Raw genomic sequence first — 26994 nt, forward strand, 5'->3', positions numbered from 1 at the left:
TTCTTCTTCTTCTTCTTCATCATCTTTTTTTTTTTGTTGATAGAGACAATTAATTTTATTCAAAATAGGAAATACCCCAAATTATAATAAAAATTTGCAATCACAATCGTAAATTAAGCACATAATTAGGAAAATTTTCTATAATCATTGAAATAAAACTAGCAACTTAAAATCGCACAAGGACTATAGAAGGAAAGATTAAATATAACAAAGAAATATGAACAAAGATATATACAAACATATCTTATTGTATCGGCAAACGAACTACAAAAGGGATCAAACTATTGAAAGACCATCGAAAAACTACAAATTAGACTCAAGCGACGTGCAAAGCTATCCATGAACGCAAATCGGGTATCCAAATCCAATCCGATGGTCCAAAGCAGGGAAGATAAACAAGATATCATATAAGCGCCATTTTAATCAGTTGGCGATGTCAAATCAACCCTTAGAAAAAAAGATAAAATAAATAATGGTCAAAGAACCGAAAAACATGCCAAAAAACATAAGAAAACGTTTCATAAAGGTATATGAAAACATGCAACACATGCAAACTTATTGGAAAAAAAAGAAAAAGAAAATAAAGATACAATATAAAAAAACAATAAAGAATATCGGCGGTCGGCAACCAACATTAAAGTTGATGCCGTCATCGATCAACAAAGATGAAAAAGAAAAGAGATGAATGACACACCACTAAGAAAAAATTAGGTTTTTATGGTTTTCTAATCAGCACGTACATGATCATAAATCATTAATATTCCATTGGTTAAGATTGTTATAAAGAATTGTAGAATCTTATACCATATAATCATAACCCTATTTTCATATAGAAAATCGTCTGAATTTTGATTATTATTATTATTATTTTGTAATATAATAAAATATAATATAGATAAATCATATTAATTTTTAAAAATTTGTATTATGAAAGAGACACTTTTCCTGCCATAAAAAATGAAGCTTTAAGATGTAATGAAAATAACGTTAGTTAATGGTTTAGGAATTTCATAGGCTTTTTTATCCTATGAGCACTAGCTCAATAGGGTGAGTGATGATAAAGACAGCATTTTGTTTATTTTATAGATTAATGGTGTAACTTTTTAATTCCACGACTAAAATTAAAGGCATGTGATAGTTTTTTTTTTAAAAAAAATATGTCTATAGTTAAAAATTCCACTATTAATATATTGAAAAATTATTCTATATAATGTTGGAATTGTATGATCTGAATAATTATTCTATATATTGTATGTGATAGTTTGTTTTATAGTCTTTTTTGGCATAGTAAAATTTTCTCCTATAGTATCTGTAGTTTTTTTAAAGTTTTTTCATGTTAAATTCTGATGTTCTTTGTTTTCATACTTGTTATTACCGTATTTTTATTATTTAATATATAATTGTCACACTCTTTTAAATAAAATAAGATTGAATTTATGAAGTAAACAAGATGAGATACTTTAATTAGCACCATGGGGTGTGATGTTTATGATCAATTAATAAAATGTATAGTGTTGTGAAAACGAGTTTGATGTGATTTAGTATGTGTTTATTTTAGTATTAGACTACCTTTAAAATTTTATGTTAAATGTATAAACTTTTCGAAAGTTATATAAAAAACTTTAAATGATCAATAAAAAATATAAAAATATATATTTAAATTATATGAAAATTTGAAATTTCAAAATATGATCTCAACCCATCTTTACTTTTCCATTATACAAAAGATTAACAAAATAGAGTGGTCATTTTGTTATAAATCGGTAATGTTAGTGATCATTTTGTTACAATTTGATATCGTTAGTGACCGATTTGTTACTTTTGAAATTTAGGAGGAAACAATTTACTCAAACATTAGGGTCCATTGGTATAGTTTACCCTTATTAATATATGTTATGTCCAATAAGAGTACATATTCATAATAGTGTAGGCCTTGGATTACCCTAACATCATCTAGGATCTATGGCTAATAATATTCTCCCCCAACAATATCTCTTAACACCTATATGCATGTGATCTTATTAACAACACAAATTTATTTTTCTTTTTTATTATCTAGGGGTGATTATAAGGTATTATATGTTCGAAAACTTTCAATCCATTTGATAATGAACGTTCAAACACCTCTGATATACAATTTGCTTTAGCCTAAGCCTTCTAGGGATAAAAACAACCACTTTAACAATTAAGTAGTTTGATTCGTGCACAAATCTCTTTTTAAAATTTATATTAGCGTTCGAGTGTTAATCCAAACAAACCAAATCAAAATATGAATTAACATATTCAATGATATAAATTATTATTCATTGAAATAGTTTAAGTATGTCTTATTCGAAAGAATCAAAATATGAAATAATTTAATTTGAATCAAGAAGTCAAGTTTATATACTTAATTGCAAAAAAAAAAAAACTATAAGTACCAAATTGAAAAGAAAAACTTCAGCTACCAAATTAAACATTGAAACCAAGTTTTGGTACTAAAATGTATATTTGTCCTTTATGGTTATACTTTGTCCCACGACTTTATTTGCTCTTTATCTTTGGACTATAAATTTTGAAACACGCATATCACTCAATATTTCAATTGGATATTACAACCAAAGCAGATAATTTGGGACCAATTTGTAGAAAACTTTAAAGCTGGTGACCTGAGCCACAAAATCTTTAATTTTGCAGACAACTTATAGTAACTACCAGTTGCTACAAGAATGAAATCAAAAGGGTAAACCCTTAAATTTTGCTTAATGTGGTCCACCTGCTGCAACTAGGCGTGCTCATTTTTGGTTGGTTTTTGCACCTTAGTCCTCCGACTTTCCATTTTCTCTCACATATAGTTCCAAATAGGTAAAAGGACTTCTTAGGCCCCTCTCAATTTGCAATTGGGCTAATTGATCCCTCCAAAAAGGAGTAATTTAGTTGTTGTCAATTAGGGATATCACTTTAACCCAAATTCGATGGATTTCGACTTGACTTAATATGATTAATTTTTTAAAAAATTGGGTTCAAGTCAAACTTTATATAGGGTGAGTCTGATCGGGTTCATGTTTAAGATAAAAAAAAATCTCTACCCCAACCGGACCGGGAAATAGTATATTTTTCTATAAATTTATGGATAATTGATACAATATCTATGTCTATGTATTTTTCAATTAGGACTCTATTTTACCAAATAATTTTTTTTTATATTTATGTTAGGTCAGATGTAATTTTTTACCCTAAGATTCGGGTTAGGTTAGGTTTAAGTGAAAGAGATATGCTTCTCGAGTCAAATCTGGTTGACCAAAAATCTGATTCAACCCAATCCGTTGTCATTCCTATTGTCGTGAAAGTGAACAATTAAGGATAATTAATCACAATGTGTAAACTAAAGACTAAATTTACTATTATGATAGCCTTGGCACACCATTGATGATCTTAGGTGGAACGGTTTATTAGGGTAGAAATGTGGTTGTTGAGGAATTAATGAATCCAAAAACCGATTTAAAATTTAATGCAATCAATTACTTTAATTTATTATTAAAAAATAAATTGAGATAAATCCAAAATATTACAGCTATGATCTACTTTATATAGTTTTATTTAAACCTCTTGCCTATCAACAACCTTTTCCTTTACTAGGCAAAAGAACTCTAGGCCAACTATGGGTTGCTGTCACACATTCTTAGTTTTAGAAAATCAATAAGATTCCTAGGTGCTTTGGTTAGTAAGAAGGATTTATTTAATTTATTTATTTATTAATTTAATCTAATTATATCATTCTTTAAAACATATTATTTATTTAAATAAAGATCGAACTAATGTTTAAAATCAATATTGTAGATTTAATTTAAATTTTTGGCATACTTTTCGTATGATGAATGTAAAAAGATAAAAATATCCTTAATACATGTAATTCGATTTAATGAGATTTTTACATGTTCAAGTTTGTAATTAATTAGTTGAACCTATTGAATGACCTTAGTGGTAACAAGGAACATTATTCTTTTTAGAGGATTCGGATTTAAGCAATTGATTCTATGGCACCGTTTGTTTACAAACGCCATTAAAGTACTGATATTTAGTGGCTTTTGTCAAATAAACGCCACTAAAGTATGATTTTTAGCGGCGTTTGTTGAGAAATGCCGTTAATGTTACAATTTAGTGACATTTTGGATATAAACGCCGTAATATGTATAAATTTATTGAAAGCACCGCGAAAAACGTCGCTATATACATGTTTTGCTGTAGTGATTATTTCGTTGGTTAGTATAACATTTGATATCCAGATCGGATCGTCTCCATCAGATATTAGGTGTTACATTTGATGATCTCCTTATCCGATATTCTTCATATACAATGTGGACATTTAAACATCCTATTTTATTTAAAGAATCTAACAACTTATCCTCCTAAACCAATAAAATTTTATTAAAAAAACTTGATCTCAAACAGTGGCGGATGCACTGATGACTGAGGGTGGGCGCGTGCTCACTATTAGATACAGATTTTCTTCGATTGGTTATTTATTTTATTGATAGTGTCTACCCTGAAATTTTATTGTGTCCACTTTGAAATATGAATTTTCTTCTATTAGTGACCCATTTTATTGATGATTTCTACCTTGAAATTTTATTTATGCTTACCTCATTCAAAAAATTATACCATTAACATATATGTGTCCAACTTTAACAATATTTCTGAATCCGCCACTGATATCAAAGACGAGACCATTAGCAAATATATGAGATTATAGTAAAATTATGATGCCAAAGGGTGGAATGATGCCAAAAGATATGTTGAAATACGCGTGCGATCGAGGGTTTTCACTTCACAATAAAAGAAAACATAGGGCCTGACTGGTAGAGCCTTGGATCCTACTTAATTAAGTAGTATTAAGTGGGGTTGGAGAGAGCAAAAGTGGTCCCTTAATGGGGTTTCTTTATTTACTTTTACGCACACATGACACGAAAGGGGGAAGCTTACTGTGATTGTGTATTGTTGATGGGGAAACAATAAAACAATCACACTTTCTCATGAAACCCCCCACTTGCACATCATATGGGCACAAAAGAACAAATTCAGAAGCAACAATGACAGTGATGAGAGAAGTGGCACATGTATATTAATTATAAAAAAAAATTCACATGGAATGAATGCAAATAAAATTTGTGGGTGAGAATCATCATAAAATGAACGACTAGCGTTAATAAATTTAGATTTTAATGTGGGCATCTGCTTACCCTAAACTCCATTACAACTCGATCCTTCTACATATTTCAAGATATAGTCATGGACATTGGTTTCAGATGCCTGCATAGACATTAGGGTTTGTCACGATGCTATTAGGGATGAATATTTGACTAAAATCTATTGAGCTTTATCTGACCTAACTTGATATATTTTTCTTTTAAATTTTGGGTTCAAATCAGATCTGGTTGGGTTTTTTGGATGATAAGTTCGAATCAAGTCAAATTTATATCAAATCGAACGAAAAAAAATACTTGACCATACTTGACCTAAAAATAAGTGTAATTAACATTTATATATTTAAGGACAATTGCTATAATACATCTCCTTATATATATTTTTTTAATTAAGTCCCTATTTATATAATAAAAATAAGAATTATATATATATATATATGTCAAATCAAATCAGATCGAATGAAAAAATTATTTTAAAAATCAAATTGAATTTTAGATTAGATAAAACTTTTTAAAACGGATCAAATTAAATGAGAAACAAAAAATATTTTACTCAAACAAAATTTAGGTGTATCAAAATTTGACTCGACATATATTCATCCCTAAATATTATATTATCATGCATAATAATAAAATGAATGCTATTATTGTCTAACTATTATGAATGTATAAAATGTTACAAAACCGTAAAATAATTCCCCTTTATAGCCCACTATGTAGATCAGCAAACCAATAGAGGATGGCATCTTTTTCCATTCTACTCACGTCTTTCTCTTTACACCGAGCTTTGTTCCTAAGATAGTTGGAAAGCTCAAAAGATGGACAACCTTTTCTTTCGGTAGAGTAAGGCGAACGTCATTCTCTATTAGGCTGAGTTTGGTTCCATCGTAAAGAATCTGAGTAAACATAAGGGAGTATCTGTTTAACGATAATTCTCTGTCATTTGATGATGAACGCTCACATCCATGACATTCCTGATGCTTGAGTTAGAAACCTCAAAGAACAACAACAATTCTTTCACCACTGAGATCGCTTGGCTCCATCATAAAAGTTAAATGAATTTTTAGATATCAATACCATTTTACTGATTTATTCTTAATTTTTCTCGTTTTTATTATTTTATAAAAGATTTTTTTGGTACACAAGAAAATGAAAGGACTGCGAATAATAGTCTAGGAATACCCAAATTTTATCTAGTGATCAAAATGTAATTTTTGAAAGTTTAGTGGCTAAAGTATAAATTTTGTGAAAGTTTAGGGACCAAAAATGCAACTTACAATAGTTATGTATTTTGGTCCGTAAATGAATAGTTTATTCCGAAATTGATGTTTTCGTTGGAATCAAAATTTTGATTCGGAATTTGTACAAAAAGCTATAAAACAGTAAAGTTATATAAAAGTTTAGATAATCGAATCGAATCAAAATTTCGGAAATTCTGAAGGATGATGGAAAAAGGTTAAAAATATTATTTCCATATTTTAGAATGATGAAATTTGACATGGATTATTGTAATTAAGATCGATTTTTCCGTGTTAAGTCAATATTGTAAATTTTGGTGACTATTTTGTAATTTTCAAAAATCCACAAGGGCAATGGTGGATAGTGAATCATATTTGTTCATATTTGAATTTGTGGATATAAGATGGAAGGTATTATGGTGGCATAGTTGTAATTATCATGGTTTTTAAAGGATAAAGCTGTAATTTCTCATTAAATAAATTTGTAATTCATTTAATTAGAATTATAACAAGTGTATTATGATATTTGTGTAGAAAAATCAAGAAATTAGCCATCTTCACCCTTGTTTTGCCGTGAACCACCATAGCCATAAGGTAAGAAATTTCCAATTTCATTTTTAAGCTTATTTGGCTGATTTTTTGATTAAGTTGTGAAATAAAGAATTAATCTACATTAAATTCTCTATCATTTGATATAAATGGTTCATGTTAAACTTGTTTGGAAGATTGATTTCATGATTAGGGTTAATGAAGGGAAGTTGAAATATGATGACTTAAGGATGAATTTTTATGTTATTGGTGTTGTAGATTCATGTCCAAGCTTATGTGATGATTAAAATCATCTAGAAATAGATATGTACAATTTGACCTTAGCTAGGGTTCATGGAAATTGTTGAATTTGGGTTGATTTTGATATGGGAATGATTGGGATTGCATGAAATTGATGTTAAGAGCTTGAATTCATGTTTGAATAAGTTGACAAACCTTGAATCCCAACCCTAAAGTATTCGGCCTTGATGAAAAATTACGGTGAAAATTATGAAAAAGTTTCCTAAGGTCTAGAATTGATATTAGAATGATTCTACAAGCTTTGGAATGTGAATTGGATCAATTTGGAACTTTATGAAAATATAGGAACCATTTTGTAGATTTTAAGAATTTTAGGGGCTGATGTGTAAATGTTCAATTATTGATGAACTATGCTGGAATTTAATATTAGAATACTGATTTTGAGGTTAGAATGTCGTTTTGGACCAAATTGCAAATTTGGTAAAGTTTGGGGAATAAGTCATGAAATTGGAAAGTTTGGGAGTTGAATGGAAATTATGAAAATGTGAATGTACTAGATTGAATATATTGTTACAATGCTGGAATTTTGAGTATTGGATTTAAATTAAGTAAAATGACAAAAGATCATTTTGAATAAATTGGAAAAGTTGGGATGAATTCTAAAAGAATTCATAAATTGTGGTTGAAACGCAAAGTTGATGAAATTTATGTGATTTAGGGATAAATATGAGTATATAAGGAATTTAAGTGTCATTTTGAAAATATTAAGGATGATATTGAGTTGTGAAGTGATTTTTATATCGAATATATTTTTATAAATTTTTATTATTGGATTTTGCTTATGTTAGCACGGTACTAACATATGGTTTGAATATATGTGTTGTGCATATGACTTTGTATAGACTGTGATAAATCTCGTGATCAAAGCGAAACAAAAGTGAAGGATCAAGTACGAAAGTAAAGGGTATCGACGTTATAGGTTTGATAGTAAGGCTAAAAAAGTGAGTGCATTCTTACTTATTCTTATATTATATGATTGAGAAAGACTTGTGATGAGTTAACCTCGAATGATTTTAAAGGAAAAGTTTGAATTAAATTATGGAATATTTTCATACTATTTACAGAAAATGATTTATGGATGATTTTGGGTATGAGCTGTCCAATGTACTGATTTTTTATAAATAATATTTGAATATGTTGGTATCGTATATATTGGACATACAAATGAATATGATTTTATTACAAAGTCCATTGTATTTTGCAATGAGAGTCTCAGGTACAATTGACATGCCATGAAGTGTAGTGATTATTGTTTATTGATTATTGGTATAGTACATTCGTGTACATTACATGTGACACCTATGGTGTGAGTTATATGAGCACCTTCGAGTGCAGAATTACCGATGAGGTATTTTAGAGTACAACTGATATATGAGGTACTTACGAGTATATATTGCGCACACTAAACTGACTCATATACCTTGCGTTCTCTTTAAATATACATTAGACTATAAATATGAAATGTAAAAATACAATTTATAAGAATTGAATATGTAACTGAATGAAAGTGAATATTTTATCGATTACTGTGATTTAGCATTGGTTGTGATTATTTACAAATATGTGAGACATTGGTTTTATAGGTTTTATGACAAGGAATGACTTATTTAAGTTGGTTTATGAGTTCAAATATATTATATGATAAATTATATTGTTTTTAATTCTTATGTTGTTTTATTTCTTCAAATCACCTTATTTTATTTATAATGACTCACTAAATTACACTTACTATGTGATTGTTTTACACGTAGATAAAGTAAAAGAAAAGTCTACGGAGTGAGGAGTATTGCGAGCATCGTTTTGCAAAGTCGGATCAACCTCCAGTAATCAGTATGAACATCCTCATATGTTTCTTTTGACTTATGAGTGACATGTATATTATATATTTGTTATATTGTTGGATATCTTAGTTACAAATTGGTTTGCATCTTATAAATTATATGGACATAATATTAAAAATATTATGAAAAATTAATATTTTACATGAATAATAGTTGATTGACTTATATTTTAAATGCTATCCTACTGAGTTATCAATTACCTAATTTTTAGGTAATTTTATTTATGATATAAAATAGCATTGAACTGTGTAATTATTGTCTGAAACTAAATTTAAACTGTGTATAAATATTGTGTGACATCTTTAATTTGTATTCTGACACCAACATGGAAAGGGGCGTTACAAGTCTATAGTTTTAACAAAGCTTCAACCTGAAGTAATGGGATAAGTTCAGTTGGGGTTCAAGCAAGAGCTGCATTCTCTCCTCCATATCAAGCGCCATGTTTGCTTGATGGTCTGTACTCGGTTCTTTTCTCTCCAAATATGACTAATTTCAGTTACTCGTCCTTTTTTTTTTTTTTAATTCCACAGTCTCCGATTAGGATTTTCTGCTGCAGGTCCTCTGTCTTCTCTCCATTGAGCAAGTCGATTGTCCACTTAGAATCCGTTTCAACTATTAAATTCCTCGCACCCAGGGATTTTGCAAGTATAAGCCCTTGTCTGATTCCCTAAAGTTTGGCCAAAACACTGGTGGTATTTCCAATATTCAACAATAATTCATGGACTCAGTTTCCGTTATCGTCTCTGATGAGTCCCCCTGCCGCTGTGACACCCGTGGAAGTTTTACATGCTCCGTCTGTATTTAGGATCCAGTGAGCATCTGGAGGCTTCGTCCATCTCACCCGGCGAGATTCTCTGGTGATTATACTACTTTGCTTTGCTATTACTCTCTTAGTGTCTTTAGTTTGGTTAGGGCTGTAATGGGCTATATGCTTTGAGTCCCTATTCTTATTGTTAAAAGTTGCTTCATTTCTCTCTTTCCATAGGTCCCATATGGCTGATGCGAAGAGAGTTGCCCATTGAACTCCATCGAAGCATATTTTCTTGGATCGACAGTTTTTGCTATGCCACTCTTCGAACATTCTGGTATCGAATTGTTTGTCCTTGTAATATGCTTTAAGTTCTATCCAGACTAGTTTTGCAATTCTGTAATTTGGTAGTATGTTCCATACTTTCGATCGTTCCTTGACAATCCTTGCAATACTTCTCTTGTATCATGTTCTTTCGGGCTCTAACTTCATTTGTATTGAGTTTATCAAGTCTGCATGATAATCACATGAACATAAAAGTCAACTTTCTATTCCTATCAGTACTTTTGATTCTGTTCATCTGTTGGACTTTTATTAAGAATTTCTCTAAAGTCTGATCGATTACAGTTGACATCCTTAGAATGCCCCGAGCAAAGCTTATCTTGGTTATGAACCGTTCCAACTAATGATGAGATAGGAATGCTTCGGATTTTGTGAATTGTTGATTTTGTAAAAGATATGTGAATTAAGATATCGATTTCAAATAATATGTTAGAATTCATAGAGAATTCATAATTTAAAGAAGTTTAATATGTATGAACCAAACGATCTCGGTGGTAAAAGAATTGCTATTATTTCTTGAGGTTCCAGGTTAGAACACTAGAAATACCAGAGGTATAAATGTAATGAACTTTCCTTCAGTTTCAATAGAAACAGCAGAAGAAATAGAGAAAATAGGATTAAAGAAGATGAAGGTTTCAGCAAGGAACACTGAATCTAGAGAGGAAAATAGCCAGCTAAAGGTTTTAACAAATCTCATATCCCATCTCTAGGTTATCCTAATCTATTTATACTAGTATTTCTGTAATATAAGTAAAATAAAATTCAACTAATAGTGATTCAACATCTTTCGATGGTCCCCTTCGTATGGTCTTTCATAGCATCATTCGATTTTCGATTCATAACATTACCAGCGCCTCCATAGAGAACCTTGTCCACAAGGTTCCAGGTGATATATATGTTGAATTCCTTCATAACAGCCAAAGGAAATAGCATTGTATTGATGCCTCTCTTCAAATCATTGGAGTCAATCATCTCTCTCTTCCCCAAATCAAGAGTTGCTAATGATTTCGCCACTGACTTGAGTACTATACACTTCTTATATCCTAATTTTGTAACTGTGCTCACTCCCAAGCCCATCATTGGTACCATGCGAGACTCAACACCAAACTCAATTTCACTAGTGAGTGCAACTCCCTAAAAATAGGAAACTCTAAGAAGTTGCTACAAATTGAGGCTGCTATTGAAAAATCCCAAGAATCTTTGTTAAGATACTCCACTGAAAGCATTTAGAAAAATAGCATTCTCTTGGATCTTCAGAACAGCTTCCTTAATGAGGACGGAGATAATTACATCAACTCTGCTCGGATTGGGTTTCATTCACATGTCTAAAAACCGTTGAGCTAGATACACACGATGACCGAATTTCATTAAGGAGAGCTCGATATTCATCCATGATTGCAACAACAATAAGTTCAATTAACAACTCTGAATCAGAGTTTTGATTGCTGAAAAACGTCTTATTGGAGTTTAAAACAGTTTGCAGCCCTAACTGTGACATTTCAAATATTTCTGGTTTATCAACCAACCTCAAACAATGATCATAAAGCGAAGCCAACACGTAATGAATACTTTTCCCTTTCCAGGCATAAGGCAACATCAACGATGTGCACCAAGACACAAGATCTTGCTATATCGGACCTTTTAACATTCCAGCCAAAAGAATTGGAATGTTGGTCTTCTTCACAAACCGTAACAAAGCTGATGTACATGTCCTGACCAGTGACAGACCTTCAGCATTTTCAGTAACTTCCCTTAAGCAAGCATTTTGAATTGAATCCACAATTAGAGCTTGTGGTGAGAGGGGTTGAATTTTCACCAATAAGTCTTCAATATTTATACCAACACAAAAGTAGAGTTCATTTGCTCCAATCTCTATACGTTCAACTCTGCTGCTAATTTGTTCTAAACTTTCCTCGTCATGTTCATATATAACACAAGCGGGTTGATCACAGTCTCGCCCCATTAGCGCAACCATCTGCAACAGAAGGCTACTCTTTTGAACACTAGGATCATCACCAATCAAAAGATCCACCTCAACTAACGAGAGCATGTCCCCAACACTGAATCATTCACCACTATATCGACTGTTTCTTCATAAACTTGGATTGCAGCAGAGTCACTTTCTAATTGAATAATATTTTTGTCCATTAGCAATAATCTAAAGCCGTAAGGGTCTTCCATGTCCATAAACTCATTAAAATTTATAAGCATTGGTTTCCCATATCGATTAGTGCAAGCATGAACAATCCCTAAAGAACACTTATCATCGATATTTTCATAAGCAACTTCATCCTTAAGAAAGATGACACATGAAATACCATTCAACTTGTCAATTTCACCATTATAATCTTTTGCAACAGTCAAGGGACATGTCAATTTATAGAAAAGATTAATATTGTGTTCCTCATTATGCGTCTGCCAAGTGTTTGAAAAATGTTCAACGTGAAAATTACCATCAAATGCAATTTTCACACCTAATCCAGTAGTCCATATGTAACAATTTTTCGCCCTTCATCTCCTCATCATAGAGAGTTGGTTCAGAGAGTTCGTAATCGTTGGTTTGATGAATTGAAGAATTAAATCCCTCATTATCCTGAATCAGTTGCTCATGTACAAAGTCATTATCGCTTGGTGAGCTATGAAAATTGGACTCCAATATTGCGTTCGATCTTTCATTCCCTAATTCCCTTTCTTTCAATTTTGTATGTTCTCCAGTATCACCAAGAGGATATGCTTTTACAGGATGCGATATCTCTGTTTTGCCAACAATCAAGTGCTCTAGTGGGCTGAATTGAGTACTCATAGCTTCCAGCTGATAGTTCAAGTCGGTCAGGAGTTGTTGTTGCCCATTGACTGTGTATTGAAAGGACTCTATCGATTTAATTTGCCCATTGAAAACCTCAGGAAGTTTAGTTACCACCGTTTTCGGATAGCATCGATGAAATGGTTTCATCCGGCCAACTGTTGCCACTGCTGCATCCACCGAGATCATCTTTTGGCTTCTCCTTCCATCCGAAAAGATGCCATGGTTACCCGATGATAATCTTCTGTACCATAGAATTCAAAGAACCTGTGGGCTGAGGCGATCCATTTTTCTGGATCTTTTCCGGTAAACAATGGCAATTCCACATGAGTGGGTCGGGAAAATAAAATAGTGTTCCATTCTCTCAATGAAAGCACCAATGTAATGAAAGTACCGCCCCATACTTGGACCTTATTTTGTGTGCTGGCATGGCAACAACATTGTGGGTTATGTGGGCCCTATTTAGTGCGCTGACCTAGCAACATCATCGTGGCAATATCACTGGAAGCGATGCTCTGGTAAGAGTAAACTCAAATTTCACGCTTTATTTTTTTCCTTTTTCCATTTCACGTTTTATATTTTAATTTTTGTTTCTGGTAAAAATGAATGCAATTTTGTTATTGCTTTTTTTTTTTTTTGCTTTTGTAGAGAATCTGTCCTTCGCATAACAACCGGAAGCCGATCCCTTGATGAACTCTTAGGAGGTAAGTACCTTTGCTCTTTGCGGATGCTTCATCGCTGTTAATATATGGAGTTCTTGAAATTGAAATCATTTTAATTATGCCTAAATTTTAAAAGGTGGCATAGAAACATCGTGTATCACAGAAGCATTTGGAGAATTTAGGTAAGAACTAAGAACAACAGCTTATAGTTTTCCAGTTCCTTCGGTATGGATGTTAACTATTACTATGATTTGCCAGCCAAAATCTTTGCTGCTGGTCCTGATGCTTGATTAAATTGTTTACTAATTCCAAATGTTGATTTAGGTCTGGCAATACACAGCTGGCACATACACTCTGCGTGTCTGCACAGGTTCATTTTTCACCTTTGTGGTCTATGATTAATGAAAGATTACAAATACCTTTGTGTCTGCACAGGTTCTCTTACCCTGTCTAATTGATTCAAAACTCCCAGTGTTATTCTGATTGATTTTGGAGGAGAATTGATGTGTTCAAATTGACTGTTCGAAGCAGAATTCTCGGAATGCCGTAATTCAATACTTTTTGTTATTTTTCTTAGAATATCTGTATTCAAATATAGTATAAGATATGATTATTAAATACATGAAAAATGATTTTAAATATAATTATGTTTGGACAAGTACTCATACTTGACATTCATCTCCAATCCCATACACATTGGAGCTTGTTGATGAGGTTTTTATATTGATTTGCAGCTTCCTACAAACATGCGAGGAGGCAATGGGAAAGTTGCTTACATTGATACTGAAGGAACTTTGTATACTTTATTTGGTCAATTCTTTAAGTTGGGGATTCTAGTTTCTCATGTTTGAGAGGCTAAGGTAGGGGAATTATCTTCGAAGCATTTCTAACTAGAGTCAATATGTTTACTTTTAACTACATAAACCGTCAGCCGACCTGATCGAATCATACCAATAGCAGAAAGATTTGGCATGGACCCAGGAGCTGTTCTTGACAATGTAAGCATCAACATTTTTTTTCTTTTTGCGTTTGATGCATCAACATCTATATTGTCATCAAGTTTGGAATCATATTTTAGATATGTCTCATTTTCTATGAATGTCAAAGATTGTTTATGCTCGTGCGTACACATATGAGCATCAGTACAACCTGCTTCTGGGTTTAGCTGCAAAAATGTCTGAAGAACCATTCAGGCTTCTGGTGAGCATTGTTGATAGCGCCATTCCGTAATGCTGATACTAAGGAATCTGTCTGATGATGATTGTTTATGATTCATATACTTTTAGATTGTGGACTCTGTCATTGCTCTATTTCGAGTAGATTTCACTGGGAGAGGAGAACTTGCCGAGCGCCAGGTTTTTCCCGACTTAAAATGCAAAACCTTGCTTTCGAGTCAATTGTCATCCATCCTCACATGAACCCTTTCGCCATTTTTTCAGCAAAAATTGCCTCAGATGCTTTCCCGACTGACAAAAATAGCCGAAGAATTCAATTTTGCGGTCTACATGACCAACCAAGGTTTGCACTCACCTTTAGTTTTTTTTTTTTTATTCCCAGAGGCGAACACTAGTGTTCAACAAAATCGGTATCTACGCTCTATGAACTGGGGCCAAAGTAGAGGCCCATCGCAAAACCAAGATAATTGTTTGTTTATGTTTGTTGCAGTTATTGCCGATCCAGGAGGTGGAGTGTTTATATCAAATCCAAAGAAACCAGCCGGAGGGCAAGTTCTTGCTCATGCGGCCAAAATAAGGTTGATGCTCAGGAAAGGAAAAGGTGAACAGCGGGTTTGCAAGGTGTTCGATGCCCCGAATTTGCCCAAAGCTGAAGCAATATCCTTACCTCAATTTTAGTGTAGAGTTTTTCTGACTACCCAAATCACTTCTATCGTTTGATCATGACTCTCACTTTGACTCACTTAGCAGCTTGGTTTATCATGATCAAGCGATTATGTTTGATCATGACTCACTTAGCAGCTTGGTTCATCATGATCAGCTTGGTTAAATACGAGGATTTTTTCTCGTATTCATTCCTGCCAAGAATTTTCATAAAAGTTTCATAAAACAATATCAAACTGAACTCCATGACTACAATTTTATTTGGTTATCCTTGACATAAACAAGTCTTTCAGATAACACCAGGGGGCATTGCAGACGCAAAGGACTGAGTCCGAGTTGAGCCCTCGATTGGCAGCAAAATGGTACGCAAAGTTTTTTTAATTGACCTAAGTTCTTTTATATGCACGAACATGATACAATATCCAGCAACATGTCCATCAACAAAAGGAAAAATCAATTGAGGTAATTTTAGACTATAAAAACTATGAAAATGTGTTACTTTTGTTCCCTACTAGTGTAACTAAATTGTGTGAACATAAATGGTATAAAATTGATAAACGTCGGTCTAAAACATTAAATGTCAGTCTACACTGAAATTAAAGTACAAGACTTCAATAGAAACATACAACAACAAAAAGTTTGGTTGCATAATGTTTGTAAACTCGTATATAGGATTTTCCCTATGATCCTCTGGATACTGAAAAACAAATGAAATTAGTACTCGGCCATCAAGTAGCTCAAACTCGATTGTATGCGACTGATTTGCTGAAGAGATGGCGGATATAGATAACTTGAAGTGTACTAACTAGAGTTAGCAGAATGTACTCTCCAACTGCGTATCCTATAACTCGCTTTCTTGTGCTCTCATTTGCTGCCATTCAAATAGTACACAACTCTTAGAAAGTGTTTCCCATAATGGTCTAATCAGCCATGCTACCTGAACTTATTTTTTTCATAAACTAAAGTGTCGAATAGCTTCGCGGACACAAATTCGGACATGGAGTATACTCCAAATCAATAGAAAAACATAGAAAACTTTTTAATACATCTGTGTAGGACTCCGGATAAGCTACGACTATCCTGCCTAGAAAAGAACATTTAGCTAGCCATCTAAAAATCAAAAAAATCAACTGATGGGGAAAAGCACAAAATTGAAACAACTTACTATGACGATGCCGGGTATCACGAGCTTTCAAATACTTCTGTTCTGCTGTAACAGACTCCAAAGCCTCTCTCAGCTCAGCGATTTTAACATTAATTGGGTCCAAATGTTCTGCAACAAAGAGAACCAAAGAAAAAATACAAAATAGTAAGGAAAACAATAATAACCACAATAACAAAATGTGATTTACGCGTACAAACAGGGCGGAGAAAGCAACTTAAATGCTAGAGTCAATGTATAATACCAATAACAACAGCAAGATAACAAAGATATAGGATATAGAATTAAAAATATGTCGGGAAAAATATAACAAACCGTCTTTGGCAAGATCATGCTCAGTGGGAATGTGGCCGATGTGAATATAGAAAGAAACAGACTCTGGTGTAGAGTAGGGATTGTGAAAACAAAATTTGTACATTCCACTTCGTGGGGCCTTGAATTCGAACTTGTCCCCGGATGTCCCCTTCGAACTGTGAACTGTATTACCCCCAGGAGAAGTCACCTGCATTAAGCAATTTGTGTACTCATGTTATTTTTCGTATCATTGTCATGGTTAAGGTATAATAATGTGTGATAGAGATTTGTATAATGTTATGCAATTCTCCACACTGCACCAATTTGTGTTGTGTTATACTGATTCTTTAGTATCGCATTCATTCTATCTATCAATGATCGACATAAACACCGGTGGACGGGGGCCAGGGCACCCCAATGTTTGGGGAAATTTGCATTTCGCTACTCAATTTTTTAGAAATTTCAAGTGGGGCCCTTCAAAATTTGTTAGAAATCATCATGAAGTCTTTAAGTATTTGCATATTTTGGGCTAAGCCCCCTCAAAATTGTTAAAAACTTTCATTGAGCCTCTCAAAAAAATTGAAATTTTAATTAGACCTTCAATTTCTTAAAAAAAAGTTCTCATGAAGTCCCTCAATCTTTTTTGAAAATTTTGATTAGTCCCCCAAACTATCCCGCTAAGATCCCCTACAGGACATAAGCCTAAATTTAAACAGAAACAAATCCCACAGATCAATTCAATTCAAAATGCATGGATCTACGCAATAAACCCAATTAGAAAAAAAATCATTAAAAATCAACCTTCAGTGAAATTCAATACCCAGCTATCAAATTAACCCGAATTTCACCAATAAAAGACATCAAGCTTAGAGATCGGGTAATAAACTTACAGTGAAATCGATGCCAGGGTGGTCGGAGCCCCAGAAAATGTCGTGGTCAACGACGACAAAGTTGCCGGAAATCGTGTCTCCTTCGTAGATCACATACTCGTACACGCATTCGACGTCGTTTACGGTCACCGAAAGCGATGAAACGTTAAACACCGAATTCAAAAGAAGCAGACCCATCAAAGCCCACGTCTTTCCCCATATCTTCTCCATTTTTTAGGGTTCAGATTTGGGGATTTTCTTGCTCTCTGTTTGATTCGATTTCTAACAGTAACAGTTGTGCAAATAAGTCAAAACTCTTGGGGGTTTGATTTAGAACTTCACGATTGCTTCAGTTTTGTCACTGCCTTTATTACCCCAAACGCCTCGCAGCTTTATATGATCTTTTGGATAAAACACACTGGTAACCATCCAACTATTGCTTCTTTTAATTTTGATCACTAATTATTTGATCAAGCACACCACTCGACTATTTAAATGTTTCAATCAAGTCATTAGCCGTTAACTTTTAAAATATTTTGTCTAATTAAAAGAGGAGATGATGTGGCAGTTAAAAACTGACATGTGTCATCATTTAATTAAATAAAAAATAAATTAAATAGAGCTTGCTAAATAAACATGGAGAAATCATTGAGCCAATCTAGGTACTTGGTATAAATTTAAATTTTCATATAACATATTCTAGAAATGAGATTAAATTTTTGTATATTTTAAACTATATTTATTTATTTTTTATTTTTTTTACATTTATTTTTATAATTATATATATAATTGTTAAACCGAATTTTTAATTTAATTAATAATTTTAATTTTTAATTAAAAATGTTCGATTCAATTATTAGTTAATTTTAAAAATTCCATTTAAACTTTTAGTATCATTATTTAATACAAATTTGAATATTTTAATAAAATTATTAATTAAGATAAATTAAACTCGTGACTACTTAAGTATTTTAATAAAAATAAATGAATTTTTTAAATTAATTAATTATTGGTTTCGAACATTTTCTTTTTAATAAAAGTTCAAAATCGTTAAATAAATTAAAAATATTTTATTTAATCATATATATATATATTATATAATTATAATTAATAAAATAATATCTATAGTTAAAGTTTAATTAAATATTTGCTTTATACTTGCACTTTACTTCAATGTCTAGGGTTTAAGGTTTATCTAACGGGCACCTAATTCCTGTTAACTCCTTTTTCTTCTTCTTTTTTAACTCTCGTTGAATAGCGTATGACTTCTCAAGGTTAGACTAAAGAACTCGAACCTACAAGATAACTTCCGGAAGGACTCAAATAACCCATCACTCTGTCCTTCTTTCTTTTTCTTACTCTCCTAATCCAACACATTCTCTCTCTAGAACAAAGTTTTTTTAAAGAGAGAAAAATAAAATTCTGTTTTATAGTTCAAGCACTAAATACGTAATTTATCCATTAAATCATCTTAGCATTCAAATTCAAAGCAAAAGGTTCCAAGCGGAATCAATCAACATCGTGCAATATAGTATTTAAGTTCTAAATAGCTAATTTTGTGAAACTCGTCATTTCCTTCAGTTATCATCTTCGCCAACCAAGCTCAGGTTCCATCGACAATGGAGAAGGAATCTCAAGCTCAGATCCCAAGGGTGAAGCTCGGAACTCAAGGATTAGAGGTAAGCTTGGACAACTTTTTTTAATCGAACTTGTGATTTTTTGCTATAAAGAGAATTTATAGAATACTAGAGAACGAATTTACAAAATTTTAAAGGTAAAAATATATTAGATAAACTATATGTTTAGTTCTCTAACTATCATTATTGTTTTATTTTAGTCTTCCAACTATTTTTTAAAATAATAATTAGCGTTTAATTTTGGTTTCATTTTGATTATCTAATATTAAAAAATAATGGTGATATTGACTTGTCACCATAATATAATGTTATGTCATTTTTATTTTTTAAATGGCACATCAACAGTTCAATTAATTTTTAACAGTGTGATCAAAGCAAAATCGAAATGTTACCACCATTATATGGTCTATTAACTGATTAATCTGAATCAGATACTACAAAAACTCATTATAAAATTAACCCTCTTGATCTAATTTATTTTATTTATAACATCAATATTTAAATCTTTCATCTTATTTGAAAATTCTAACGTTTCATCGACAAACTAAATTTTAGTAAATATATAATAATTTCAAATATTAATTTTAAGCGCAAAGATTTTAAATAATTGGATAGAAATAGTACTTCAAATATTTATTTGAGATATAAACCTATAAAATATATCGAGGTTTCCATACTATTAAAGCTTGTAAATTTCACCATTCATTTTTTTAATAACTAAATTAAATTCATATAATATTTTTTTTTAGTTTTTGGGGTGAAATATCAATAGAAATGGAAAGGAATAACCGAATCCTCTCTTTATTTCATACAAGGATTGCAAATATTTATCTACTGCAAAAAGGACCTCTACAGTGTTTCAAACATATATAAACAGAAAAGAATAACAAGAATACATTTTCTGCTAATTTTTTTTTATCTTTTCATGTATTTACAAAATACACCACAAACCGTACATGCATAGCACAAGCGTACGGTATAAAACGCCCTCTTTTTTTTACGGATCAAGCTGAACTCGGTGTTCGATCGACTCCCCGTTCGGGTTCGGATTCGGTTCTTCATAGTAAATTTGTTTCTGCAATACAGTTGATGAACAATATGAATAACCGATGCACAACCAATGAAGTAGAATGATATGTTGAAAGAATCATTCGTATAAAGGGAACCCGACAACGAAATCGTATGATAGGCCGATGAGACTTAAAGCGAATTGTATACTTACATCGGCATGCAGATCAACATGGAACAAATTTATAGCATCTGCATTGAAACTGAATCCGCTGAACGGAAAAATGGGGCGGAGAACGGATTAGAGATCAGCGACAACCATATGTAGGGTAGAAACATAAAAGAAAAGCATTTTGTCTAAAGTGAAAGTCAAATTCGACCAGTTCAAAAATGCAAATCGTTTAACAAAGCAACAACCAATAGTTCCTCTCTCCACATTTCGGGTTATACTTTTTGTAAGGTTCGGATTCTTACCAGCGGGATAGGACGAGCTGCCAAACATATGGAATAAAGAACTCCTCCGGATGACTCTCTTGTTCGTATGAGAAGTGTAACTGAGTGAACATCTGCCGACGATAGAAACAAAATGCATTGAAATGGAAGCAACCATACTTGATAAAGAAATTATTTAGTGCTTTGCAATTCCAAAATTAAGCAATACCGTCGTGTAATTTTACCTTCATCCCGTCACCTCGCCAAGATCGACAATTATTAATTATGAACAGGAGAACTTTTTCTACAGACCATTCGCCATCCATTCTTTGCGCATCCATACGACTGTTGAAAAAATCTAATACCTAAAATGCCAAAAGAATCACAAAGCACAGAAGGGGAAAACACAAAGGAAATCTTAGGAATTGAAACAAAGAAGTGGAAGATTTAATAATGAGTTTCATCACATAACTCATAGAGCATACATTATAAATATTTTCAAGCAGCTCGGTGAAGCGAGGATGGTTCCTGAATGGTTCAAAGACTTCCTGTCTGTGCATAATAGCATAGACAACCTGCACAAATACATATGTTTGTTAGGATTGCTGGACAGGAATATAAGATTACCACATATAACTTTATAACGAAATACTCAGGATCGAGGAAGCATATGTCAAAATTGCATTTAATCTAGGACGTTCTCAGAAGTCGGTAAAAAATCTAATACCTAAAATGCCAAAAGAATCACAAAGCACAGAAGGGGAAAACACAAAGGAAATCTTAGGAATTGAAACAAAGAAGTGGAAGATTTAATAATGAGTTTCATCACATAACTCATAGAGCATACATTATAAATATTTTCAAGCAGCTCGGTGAAGCGAGGATGGTTCCTGAATGGTTCAAAGACTTCCTGTCTGTGCATAATAGCATAGACAACCTGCACAAATACATATGTTTGTTAGGATTGCTGGACAGGAATGCATATAAGATTACCACATATAACTTTAATAAACGAAATACCTCAGGATTCCGAGGAAGCGCATATGTCAAAATTGCATTTAATATCTCTAGGACGATTCTCAAGAAGTCGGTATAAATTTGCAATTCAGCTGACTGCAACAACCGAAATAAATACTATTTTAGGATACGGTATACACAACATTTAAATTACAAAGGGCAACATCACGTGCCAAAATCAGGACAGATACCATATCTTCCACAAGGCCATCTGCTGTTGAGATGGTTTTGTTTTGCAGTTTATCATCCCTTAGCTCTGCCAACTTGTTGTACCTACACTCCAACACATTTACGATAACAATTAGGAAAACAGTGCTAATATAAAATATGTATGAACCATTGTTACTCAGACTCAGACACGAGTCCAACAGAGGTATGCTCAATATTTCCAGGTTTTCTGTGCTCAAGGGTCCGAATAAGCATCAACATGAGAGTGAAAGTCTCGAAAACTGGTACTTTCAAGCAAAATGAAGGTTTGTGCAACATAGGGGGGAAAATCAAAGGATCAATGGAGAAAACAATAAAATATCAGGATTAACAAAAAAGTGGTCAAAACATAAAGGGACTTACTTGCGTGAAAGCATATAGAAAAGGCTGACAAGTCTCTGAGAAGCATATGCACTCAAACGATGGACATGAGGTGCCATATTTGCCAAAGTTGCTAGACAGGTAGTATGAAGATAGAAATCCTGTTCATTCATGAAAAAGAAAAGGAATCAACTCCAAAATAACACACTATTAACAGATATAGAACCCATGCAATCAAATATTACTGTCTTAAAGCTGGAAAGTACCATATGAAGAGAGAAATCCAGCCATTCAACAATATTTTCCTAGAGTGTACTTCACTAAACATAACATCATCTAGTAAGAATTTACGATATTTTGAGCCATACCCGCAATTTTGACAAGTTATATTGGACGGTTCTTATCAAAATTATGACCATCAGGGAACCAAGAGATGTCTGGTAAAGGAGATGCTCTTTATACCATGGAACACCAGGCAGCATCTGTCCATGTAAATAAGGCATCAAGGCAATACTTATTCATCAAAGTCAAAATCAGACAAACAAAAGAGATGCTTACCATCTTATGAATGCCTGCATTGAATGAAGAGTCTTGACTAAGTATGAGGAGTATAATCAGCAACATGTATATTTGATTTGATGTCCTCCTTGAAGCACTGTATAACGTTTCCAAGATGGGCATCAACTGTTGATATTCATCGTACAAACACAGATTAAAACCGTATGCGACATATCATATAAACAAACTTAGATGTTAATGCCATGTATATACTGAATAATTACAATGGACGACTAAAAACAAATGAATAGACAAGATCAAGCACAATTTGATGCAATGTGTGCGATTCGAAAGCTTGATATAAATTAGAATATGTTCAAGCTATTTCTTTCTTTTAGTGGAAAAGGGGACAGGCAGGATGCAGACAATTTTAAATATGTCAAATAGGACACTAGCCCCAATTCATACCTTGCAGCAAATAACTGGAAAGTAATTTTGCAAATGAGATTGATCAGGATTATATATGAAATGCAGATAGTGTAAGCTAGACCTTCTTACCAATGTATCCAAATCCGTTCGCACTAGTACATATTCCAAAAAGTCAGAGTTCCCTTGCAGCAATGAGTAAAGTAAAAGGACAGCAGTCTCATCAGCCAAGCACCTGCAGATGGGAACCATTATGAATTACCAAACAAGAAAGAAAGAGAAGCCAAGAGAGATGAATATTGATTCCAAATATAGTAACGAGTGACAAAGCATTTGTCTCAATCAGAGTTTACAACTATGCTGAGGATAGATGCACCATGTAATAGAAGTTTACAGTCAATATTCTATATAAAACAGTTAAAAAAAATCAATTAAGATACAAAAAATGTTAGCAAAAAGTAACAGTAATAAAGAGCAGTCATACATAGGGGTGTTCACTGTTCGGTTAAAACCGAATTAACCGACCGAACTGAAATTTCAGTCGGTTAATCGGTCGGAAATTATTAAATTAATATATATTATATATTATTAGCTTAGAGGTGTTAATAACTATAATATATATATAATATAAATTTCGACCAAATTAACGAATAAAACCGAAAAAAATATTAAATATTTAATATATAATATATAGTATTTATAAATTTCGGTTAATTCGGTTAACCGATCAATTAACAGAACTTAGTTCGGTTTGGTTAAATTTTTTTAGAAAAAATTTGGTTCGGTTAACAGTTAATGGGGGGAAATTCGGTTAATGGAATTTGGGTAATTCGGTTCGGTCGGTTAACCGAATTACCCGTTTGAACACCCCTAGTCATACAAACTTCTTTGTTGAAGTTTGCCACTATGAATACAAAGGAATAAAGACAAAAGGAAAGCCTCAATATCTCATAAGGGCGATTTTACTAATTCACATAGTGATAATAGAATAGAAAAACACTTACATGCCAAGGGTATCAAATAGGGATGCAAAAGGTAATGTCACGACTGGTCCATTTTGTGCATTCCCCTCAATATCAGCACGATCAACTGCAAGCAGAATTCTTATACATTCACCAAAAGTCTAGCATGCTATCATAATGATGAGCATGTAAAAAAGAGAGAAAAATATATGAGAAATGCTATTTAGCCTAAAAAGATATTGTAAAGAGATCTCACATTCAACGTCCCTTGCATTTTCTAGGGCCTTGTTGTAGGGGTTGACAGTAAAATATGCATTTCCTTTAGAAACAGTATCCATAGCGGCAGTTGCATCACTTTTATCTGTTATCGACCCATCACTTACAACACATTTATGGTAATGAATAAGTATAAGTAGCACATGGAGACTGCAATCTGCCAGTTGATTTCTAGAACCTTCACTATTTGAACTGACCAAATAATTGAATGGCAACAATACAAGGTTCGCTGCAAGCATAGCATACACGTTATCACAAACATACATTAGTAGAAGTTGCCTGCATTACTGGACCAATATTAGGGCTCGGTATTAATAAGAGCATCAAGGCAAAGACCATACCAGCAGCAGAACCAACTCTTTGTAGAACACCCGGCTGACTTTCTTCAGAAAAAATAGAATAAGCAGTAGCACTACTAGAAGGAAGAGGAGGTCGCATTATATAATTGAGTAGCAATCTGCGAACCACTAAATTAACCAACAAACTTTCCTGCTAAACGAAGAATGTGTAAGCAAATTTGAAATTTTTGGAGCGAAAAATCAAGCTAAGGTTTGAACTTATAACCTGAGACATCGCAGCATCAAGAAAAGGGTTGACATCTTTTGGCCCTGGTGTTGGTCCAGAAAGAAGTTGAGTTGACATTGCAACAAGCATGAAGTTAAGCAACTCCTGGTGTAAAAGGGACGTCGTAGGACTTGCAAGGAAAATAATGTGATATTAGGAGAAATTCAAGTAGAAGAGCAAATGTTAGAAATGCATAATTAAGCCATGGTGTACCTTACATCTATTGAACCAAGGAAGGTAAGCACATTATGCATTACAAGATTCTCAATCTTTTGATCTGCACATTAGAAATAAAAATCAGGTCATGATGCAATTTATCAGTAATTAACGACTTGCAAGATACTCATTTGCAAACTTTAATTTCAAAACTTACGGACCAATAAGGATGAAGAGCAAAATAGTAACAGATTTACCAGTCATGAAATCCTTAGGCACAGGTTCATTTTCATGAAGTGACAAGCATAACTCCTCAATGGTGTCACTATGTGAATTTTCAATTATGTACTTCAAAAAAACAGATGAAATATACACTGCGTTAATAGCCTTCAAATAGACTGGAGACGGAGCACCAGAAGTTCGAATTGCCTCTTGTAAACACCATGAGAGGTGAATCAAAATCTTTGCAAGGTGCCTTGTATGGTGGTTGTTTAGTGCTGCACATGAAGGGTCCACCACAAATAGACAAAGTTAGCATGATTGTGAGTATTCGAATTTCGAAACAAGACAAATGATCTTCCATAAATAACGGCAGAATTTAAAAGCGAAAAAAAGGCTGCTAGGTGTTACAATTTCAGACAATGCCTCTGACAACTTTAGTACTGATGTTGGAAATTGATTAATACAATTCACTCAGCTCTCTTTTGGTAACTTTGGAAGTTGAGTACATTTCTCATAGTAAATACATTCAAGATAGTAAAAATTAAGTATCAAATAACAAACAAATTTCTTCAATATCACAATACGTTGAGATTTTTTTAGATCATCTAGTTTTGGATGATAAAGTTTCCTAGCGCACAAGCTTCAAGCAGAAACTCAAATCTCCAAACATTTGTTATCTACATATAAAATCAACATGACAGCATTCCAATTCGGTGCTGAAAACTAAGCCAATTAAATAACAAAGGTAGTAAAACTGTAAAAGTCGTCGAACCTTATCGTTAGAAGAGCAAGCATTGTATTCCTATAATTTAGTTACTACCATTTTATAGATGTCAATAAACTCTATTAAAAATTACTAAGAAAAACATGTGCATTTTGTGAATCACGTAAAATTAAGCAATAAATTGCACGACTAATTATTCCAAAGAAAAATGATCAACAAAATATTTATCCAAATTAGAAGTAAAATTGGGAGTGAAACTACTTACCGAAGAGATCGCAAGCTTGTTGAACACGGTGAGGGGCCCACCGTAGAGTGAGAGGAAGCTCCAGAAGCTTCTGCCAGAAATCGGAAGCCAAAGGAAACGATTTCTCGCTGACGAAGGTGCCTATTAGGTAATCCGCCGCCTCAGCAGTGGTGCTTGTATGGCGCGGCGTCGAAGGCACCGCTCCCATTCTTCTGGTCACGTCGTATAAAACAAAAGTGAAGAAAGGCGGTTTGGCTCAGTGAATCAAAAAGGAAAAACAAAAAAAAACGATTCGATTCAGAACAAGGAAGAGGATGCGAGTTAAGAAATCCTATACTCGGAATCAATTGGCATTGTAAAGATAAGAGAGATCTGCGAAATTTCAAAATGGAAATGGAAATTTCAATTGAAAAAAAAAAGGAAGAGAGAGCTTAGAGCAGAAGGTTTTGAAGAGGGAGAGAGAGAGAGAGA

The 26994-nt window shown here is 33.0% G+C and overlaps 3 protein-coding genes, 1 long non-coding RNA gene and 1 pseudogene across 5 annotated transcripts; 2 read left to right on the plus strand and 3 right to left on the minus strand.

Annotated features, from left to right (window-relative positions):
- LOC120184854 (dymeclin-like) lies at positions 1-26994 on the minus strand. 2 transcript variants are annotated; one of them, XR_005522074.1, is made up of 19 exons: positions 26545-26994; positions 25591-25830; positions 25391-25454; positions 25178-25307; positions 24955-25102; positions 24594-24842; positions 24380-24464; positions 23508-23610; positions 23010-23135; positions 22820-22933; positions 22494-22612; positions 22115-22196; positions 21927-22019; positions 21754-21843; positions 21152-21271; positions 20949-21040; positions 20689-20746; positions 20377-20541; positions 1-18 (listed from the first exon to the last, which is right to left on the minus strand). XR_005522074.1 is itself a non-coding variant. In XM_039189223.1 (18 exons), exons 1-18 carry the CDS (start codon positions 26729-26731, stop codon positions 20464-20466), a joined length of 2178 nt encoding a protein of 725 aa, XP_039045154.1. In that variant the 5' UTR covers positions 26732-26994; the 3' UTR covers positions 20234-20463. The 2 variants fall into 2 exon arrangements, 1 of the variants encoding a protein (XP_039045154.1); XM_039189223.1 differs by lacking the exon at positions 1-18 and having other exon boundaries at positions 20234-20541.
- On the plus strand, positions 9443-10331 carry LOC120184857. The gene is made up of 3 exons (XR_005522075.1): positions 9443-9564; positions 9668-9968; positions 10097-10331. It is a non-coding gene; the product is annotated as an uncharacterized LOC120184857 (long non-coding RNA).
- On the minus strand, positions 10979-12251 carry LOC120184843 (annotated as a pseudogene).
- On the plus strand, positions 13222-15927 carry LOC120184844 (meiotic recombination protein DMC1 homolog). Its single transcript, XM_039189218.1, has 11 exons — positions 13222-13310; positions 13653-13708; positions 13803-13848; positions 13991-14036; positions 14401-14462; positions 14598-14664; positions 14774-14866; positions 14953-15021; positions 15106-15184; positions 15332-15498; positions 15789-15927. The coding sequence occupies exons 1-11, from the start codon at positions 13222-13224 to the stop codon at positions 15831-15833; spliced, it is 819 nt and encodes a 272-aa protein (XP_039045149.1). The 3' UTR covers positions 15834-15927.
- On the minus strand, positions 16077-18168 carry LOC120184855 (transmembrane emp24 domain-containing protein p24beta3-like). The gene is made up of 4 exons (XM_039189224.1): positions 17851-18168; positions 16982-17168; positions 16670-16777; positions 16077-16375 (listed from the first exon to the last, which is right to left on the minus strand). Exons 1-4 carry the CDS (start codon positions 18058-18060, stop codon positions 16242-16244), a joined length of 639 nt encoding a protein of 212 aa, XP_039045155.1. The 5' UTR covers positions 18061-18168; the 3' UTR covers positions 16077-16241.

This window comes from Hibiscus syriacus, unplaced genomic scaffold (assembly GCF_006381635.1).
Source record: "Hibiscus syriacus cultivar Baekdansim isolate YM2019G1 unplaced genomic scaffold, ASM638163v2 tig00112957_pilon, whole genome shotgun sequence".
Taxonomy (NCBI): domain Eukaryota; kingdom Viridiplantae; phylum Streptophyta; class Magnoliopsida; order Malvales; family Malvaceae; genus Hibiscus; species Hibiscus syriacus.